Source organism: Nanorana parkeri, unplaced genomic scaffold, assembly GCF_000935625.1.
Source record: "Nanorana parkeri isolate BGI_ZX_2015 unplaced genomic scaffold, ASM93562v1 scaffold2609, whole genome shotgun sequence".
NCBI lineage: Eukaryota > Metazoa > Chordata > Amphibia > Anura > Dicroglossidae > Nanorana > Nanorana parkeri.
The window spans coordinates 17,256-23,973 of record NW_017308877.1 but is presented as its reverse complement, the minus strand read 5'-3'; the positions used below and the strand labels follow the sequence as shown (position 1 = coordinate 23,973).

At 36.8% G+C, this 6,718-nt stretch overlaps 1 protein-coding gene across 1 annotated transcript in view; it reads right to left on the bottom strand.

The window, feature by feature from the left end:
* Positions 1 to 213: 213 nt before the first annotated feature.
* Positions 214 to 6,718, bottom strand: part of LOC108802023 (ephrin type-A receptor 5-like) — a gene marked incomplete at its 5' end in the record, with an annotated part of 23,702 nt that continues 17,197 nt past the window's right edge. The window contains 3 exons of the mRNA XM_018573913.1: positions 214 to 860; positions 3,164 to 3,319; positions 5,201 to 5,394. Of these exons, the coding sequence (XP_018429415.1) occupies positions 755 to 860; positions 3,164 to 3,319; positions 5,201 to 5,394 (456 nt within the window). The remainder of the gene's footprint in view (positions 861 to 3,163; positions 3,320 to 5,200; positions 5,395 to 6,718) is intronic.

The following is a 6,718-nucleotide window of genomic DNA, read 5'->3' as shown; positions in this document are numbered from 1 at the left end:
ATACCTGGGAGAGTAGCAAACTGTACAATATATACATGGTAATCCTAGTTATCATTTAATGCGTTAAATCACTAAAGAGCAAACAAACAGGGAAACTCAAAACACAAAAACAAAAAATAAATATATTGTATTTGCAACTGATCAAGCAACTTGTTTATACATACACTTCCATACCATAATGCTGTGTAACAGCATTTTTTCATTTACAAAAAAAAAAAGATAACTAAGAAGAAAATCTAAACATATTGCTCTTCAATACACTTTTGTAGACAATTGAGACTTAGTAAACGTCAGAAAACTGCAGCTTTATCCCCCCTAGGCCGTACATGGCTACAAAAACTTTTTTTTTTTTTAATGATCCATTCAAGTAAGTCCTTGGAAGTATTTAGCGTGCTGCTACAATGAAAGCAGTATCAAGATGCTATATACAATTCCTGTACAAAGCATCATGGGAAGTCTTTTGTAACAATAGCCAAACAACTGGCTAACCTCACTTTAGGCCTCTACATCCTGCTCTGGGTCCCATGCATGTAGCAATTACTCATGAAGAATGATGACACAGACAAAATAAAAAATAAATGGAAGTTTGAGTCAAATACTGATTTTTTTTCCAGTTATCAGTTGTATGTTCATTGTGTCGCTTTCAGTTTTTCTATAGCGTTATACTTCCCTTTTTCATTTCCTTTTTTTCTATGCCTATAAATCTCTGGACAGGTTACAAAGTGCAGGCTTGCTTGGATGCAGAATGGTACAATTACAACGGTACCATTCCATTCAACAACTGGGCTCTCATTTCCTGGATGCTATTCATTATCTTCTTCTGATGACCAGCCAGAGTCACTCCAAACCTCTTCAAATCACTGAAGAAGAGAAACACACACAGGATTTTTAGCAGATTTAATGCTTCAAACATTTTTTTGAAAAAAATCAGCAAATCAGTACTTCTATTACTTTTACTATTACTATCTATTAGTTTTCGCTTTCATAAAATACACTATTAATTCAATCTATTTTATTAAACATGGACTTGAAATAATTAAGATTACATACAGAAAGAGAAATTCAATCAAAAAGTATATTTCTATTAAAGTGGAACTACAGCTATAACTCTGGCACAACACCCCCCTTCTCCAGGCTGCCCCCTTCTCTGCAAGGTCCCTCAGTGTGTATTTTATGTTTGTATTTGTTTGTTTATACTCACCTTTTCCAAAGTCTTCAGGTCAGTCACGAGACAACACAGGGTCCTTTTCTCTTCACCACTTTTCCAGGCTGAACAGTTTTTACCTACTCTCTGCACCTGTACACTTTAGGGTGCCCTGCATTCACAGTAAAGTATTTGGTCTTCTAGGTGAATGTCATTTAACCCAATAGACTGAAGGCATTATGTGCCCTAGAAGAGGTACTGTAAGAGATTGCTCTGCATTGAATGTGGTAATTGCAGCCATTTTCTAAACTGCCCAGGGAGACTATATAATTTGAAAAAAAAATAGTTGGGTTTTAATATGATGCATTACATATTAAAGGAGAACTGTGGGGTTAAGGCTTTTCCCCATAGTTCTCCTTAGGGTAACGGGAGGACACAAACTAGCGTCCTTCCATCACACTAAGCCACTGCTCGCGGTATACTGAGACGCCGCAGCTGATGCGGATCCCGATAATCATGTCTGGATCCGCCCACCTGCATTAGTGACAGCTGGCTCTGCCTATCTAGAGGCAGAGCCAGCTGTACCCGCCCCCTTCCCAGTCCGATCGAACAGTCAGCGCTGGCGGATCGGAGTGGGGGGGGGAGGGAATCCAGCCCCTCCCCTGTCACGGCAGAGGGCTGTGACAGGATCGAGAGGTGAGCGAACACTGCTATGTGTGCGCTCACCTCTCGATCTACTGAGCCGACCTGTGACAGTCTCATTGTCACAGGTCGGCTAGAACTATGAGGTGAGTGAAAAGCACTCACCTCATAGTTCTCCTTTAATAATATTAACCTATTTCCAAACAACAGATTACGTGCTAGACTCTTTTTAACTTGTCTACAAGGATAATCATAACTACTTTGCTGAAAAAGATCAGTTATTAGCTGAGCTTAATAGGGGAAGCTCAAATTACACACATAGCTGAATGGGTTACAGAATATACATACTCTCTCTCTCATTTCTCTGCTCTGTAAAGGTTCCTACAGATTCTACACAGGAGAGTGACACAGTTTAAAAGTGAATGGGTTCTTTTGTGCTATCTTTTTAGAAAACCAACCCATAATGTTCTGAGACACCAGTGTCATTGGTGCACCATCTATTCTTTATTTGTACAACAAAAAAATTAATTACAATGACTAGGAAAAAAGTTATTTTACAAGGGGCAATCAAAAAGTATTGCCTGTTGAGATATATATTTTTTAGTTATGCAGAGTTGGAGAAAATTAACATACATACAGTTAGCCTTAAAATTCCTGTACTCAAAGTTACCTTTAACCATTATGTTTAATGTATTTGCACCATCACTATACTGCGGCCCCAAATCCAGTTTGTAAAAATTCTACACAAGGACTATTAGAGCTTAAATGGTACCATTTAAATCCTTGTCAACAATTTCAGTTTCTTTTCTTTTTTTCTTTCTGTACCCAATGCCTAACATTACTCACACCAGTTACTGCATCACCATGCCCATTCTTCTGGTACGTATGGATTTCAAAAGCCGAACAACCCTCTTTTATCAAAAACTCAATTACTACTCTTTGTTTTAAACTCTCATCCATGATTCACTTGGTAAAATGTATTAACCAGAATCATACAATGACTGAGGTAGACAATATATATGACATACTGTATATCAGGTATTGTATTATAAGATTACATGATATAGCAAGCACTATTTTTTGATATCCCTCAAAATTTTCCTTAATGAAAAAAAATTGTGATTTCTGACCTCTTAATGAAACGTAAAGCCAGGGCAAAGACCACACAGCCTATAGCTACCAGGAGCAATGTGACCGTATCCAGTCATTGGAGAGTGCATATACAAAGTGTTTTCAATCAGACATTCCTTAGACTTACAGTGAGATAAGGAGATCAGCAAGATACAATAATAACTAGGGAGCTGTAATAAGTAAATAAGGCTGCCATTTGTACAGTATATTATAAGTCTTTCTTCGCTAATACAATGCATTACTTACTCCAAAGTCATCTGGGTCACTGCATCCATTGAAGTGTATCCATTCTCCATAAATGTATCTGTGTATCTGCCCATCTTAATGCCTTCAAGCCACTCATTTACAGATCTATACACAACACTACCTGCTGGAGTATGCTCTACCAGTAAATTTGATACCCTATAATATAATGCACAAATAATCAGAATAGCAATGCCATGTAATACAAGAATAAATATATATTTTTATGAAACACATTAGTCTACACAATATATTCATGATATTGAACTCTAAGAAACAGTTAAATACATCTTTAAAATACATATGAGAATTGTCTTATTTGCCAAAGAATGTGTATGTCTGTACATCCAGTCCTGGAATTTACACAACCCTGAATTTACAGCACAGTGTACCTGGTGACTCAGTTTTCTCTGCTATAGTAAAGCAACACAACCAGGTCACCTCCCTGTCCCCAGGTTGTGATTTATCAAATTCAGGTATTTAAAAAAACATTTAATGATTTAAAAAAAAAATACATGAGTGCAATAATTATTTTGTAATGCCCGTCTGGAGTTCAGCTTTAAAAATAATTTGTAGCATATTTTGGCATTTTCAATATAGTGTTAAGTTTGCCTTTCTGAAAAGGGACAGAGGTGTGAAATAATAGTTACTACCTGCATTCTATTTTTACAGAAAGCTTGTGCCAGCAATTTGCATTAAATATATGGCCTTTTAGTCAGCAAATATTTTTATACTCCCAGTAATTTACAGGTAGCAGCACAATTTTTCATAATTAACGTAATTCAATTTCTTGATGTGACCTTGAGTGTCAGCCAAAAGCATCATTATTATCCTATTACAGATTCCCTCTCATCAAGTCCTCCTGTTTACATTGCTGAGCCAGACTGCTGAAGCTCTTATAAGGGTTAAATGTTTTTTAATGGCTTTTGTACATTTGTAGCATTTTGGGGCAGCATATGGCAGCACTTTTCTAGATCCTCTATAAAGGCATTTCTAAAGTAACCTGCAATTTAAGGGTAACAGTGACCTATGACTTAAAGTGTATCTCTAGCCAATTTATTTTAGTAGGAAATACTTATGTTTTTATTACTGTAAGTAAGTCTTGGGAGATTTACACTCTCTATTTGCCCTGGCAAGCATTGACATGAGATAGGAAATTATGGAAATCCAAAATGTTGTCACTAACACAAGAATATAGGGAAAATCTTACAATGGAAAGAGAAATCACCCCAACAGAATACAGATAGAAATTCTCACAGGGTTTCTAACCATTCCCTACAAAAAAGTTTTGGCTCTAATGTTGTTACTGCTGCTGATAATAATAATAATAATTATTATTATTATCAGTAGTAGTAGTAGTGGTAGCAGCAGTAGCTGTATTAGCAGCAGCAGTATTACTTAGGTATCTGAAAAGTCTAAGCTTGAAAAGCCACAATAGCAAACCTTATACTTTCTTTAAAATGCTGTGTTTATCAAATCTAGAAAAAAAATGCAAATTCAGTTTTTGGATGTTTCAGTGGTGGTCAGTAGATGGCTAAATTATTTATTTCTCCAGCTCTGAAGACTGAAACTAAAGCTTGGTGGCTTCTGATGACTTCAAAGGTTCCAGGAGCTCTTTCACTCCATGGAGACCTGTCATCACTGCACTGCTGTATTAAAAGCGTTTCTCCGTATAGGAGCCACTGTCAATGTAAACATATGGGCGGGGAGTGAGGAGCTGCCTGAGTGATATACAGTGCTGACTCCATTAGTGTATAGGACACATCAGTATGATGTCCTATACTCTGAAGAGTGAGTGCACGGGGTGGCATGACAGCGGAAAACCGGGGAGTTTACTACTGTTTTTATTATGGAAGGCTGACTGCAAAGCTTAAAGATATTTTAAATCTCCTGTTGAAGCTGGGAAACACAGTGCTTGCAGGCACACTATTATTACAAGAAAGCTATATCATGGTTTGCGATTTTTGTGTTTACAAATATTTTTAGTCATATGTATAAATATATTTTTATATGATATATGTGTCTTAAAATATGATTTACCTGTTAGATGAATTAACAAGTGACTTCAAGCTGCTTGGGTTACGGATCAACTTGTCCAACATACTGACAATCTCTTCAAACTTGGGTCTGCTGTTCCGGTCTTTCTGCCAGCAATCCAGCATGAGCTGATAAAGAGCAGCCGGGCAATCCATGGGACTTGGCAACCGGTAACCTTCCTCAACAGCTTTAATTACCTAACAGAGACAAATCGATTATTTTTCTTTTAGTTATTTTGGGGTAAAAACATACAGATGAATTATGCCAAGCTAGGGATCACGCATGTGTATTCAGGGATAGTTTGTTGATTTTATTAAAGTGTTAAATATTTACACAATTGTCTCAGCATGTTTATCCCTTGGCTGCTACAATGATGCAGATTAATTTTGCAGTATTTCATAGCTCTAGGTTATCCATTTTTCAAGTATGTTAACATAAAAACACGCATTTGATGTTCATTCTTTATAAAAATAAGCAAGTATAATTTTATTCCAATCAACTCCTATTAATTGTCAAACACTGTTGCTTCTGATTCTGCTTACCAGTAACTATTACTAAAATCATGAATTTATTGTAGCTTAGAGGGTCATTCCACACAAAAATAATATTTCATTTTTTGGTAGATTTTGCAGTGTTAAATCCCATGACAGTTGTACACCCTACTTGTGAGATCTTTGCTATTGAGTTCCTAAGTTTGCATACCTGCTATGGCTATTATGAGCTTTTCCCACTCTCCATGTTGGAATATACATATATTTAAGTATTTATATACAGTATATTTTGCAAACTGAGGTGCGGGAACATACAAAGGTGGATGGGAACACTGGAAATACCCAGGTGTCACAATTTAAAGCATGGAGAGGTCACTCTCTAGAGTACCCAAGACATATAAGAAGCAAGGTGCTGACTCTACCACAAAGCTGACCTTGTAACTAATATATTACTTTTGGTTGGATTGGCCTTTTAAAGGTCTTAAGTCCATTTCCACCTTTGGAAGTGATTAGCATTTATTGTGGTAATGAAGGGGTGCAGTGTTTAGGTATATATGTGCACATTTTCATGACTCACATTGCAGGCTGTCTTCCTTTTTTATGAAGATTTTATTAGGCCTGAAGACTAAAAAATTCAACATTTTCTCCACAGGAAATTCAGTCAGGCACTGGGGTCAGATGTTCCTGATATTCATTGTAACATAGTTACATAGTTACATAGTATTTGAGGTTGAATAAAGACATTAGTCCATCAAGTCCAACCTATTAGGATCTCATTCTAGGAGTACCCGTACCCCTGTATATTACGGTCGCTTAAGAAATCGTCCAAAAGTTTCTTGAACAATTCCACATTATTTGCTGAAATCACCGCCTGTGGCAGTGAGTTCCAGACCCTAACTGATCTTACTGTGAAGAACCCCCTTCGCCCCTTGTGCTGGAATTTTTTTTCCACCAATTTTAGGTGATGGCCTCTAGTTTTTGTAACAGAGTTAATTTTAAACAGTTTATCGCTAATGTTGCTACCACCATT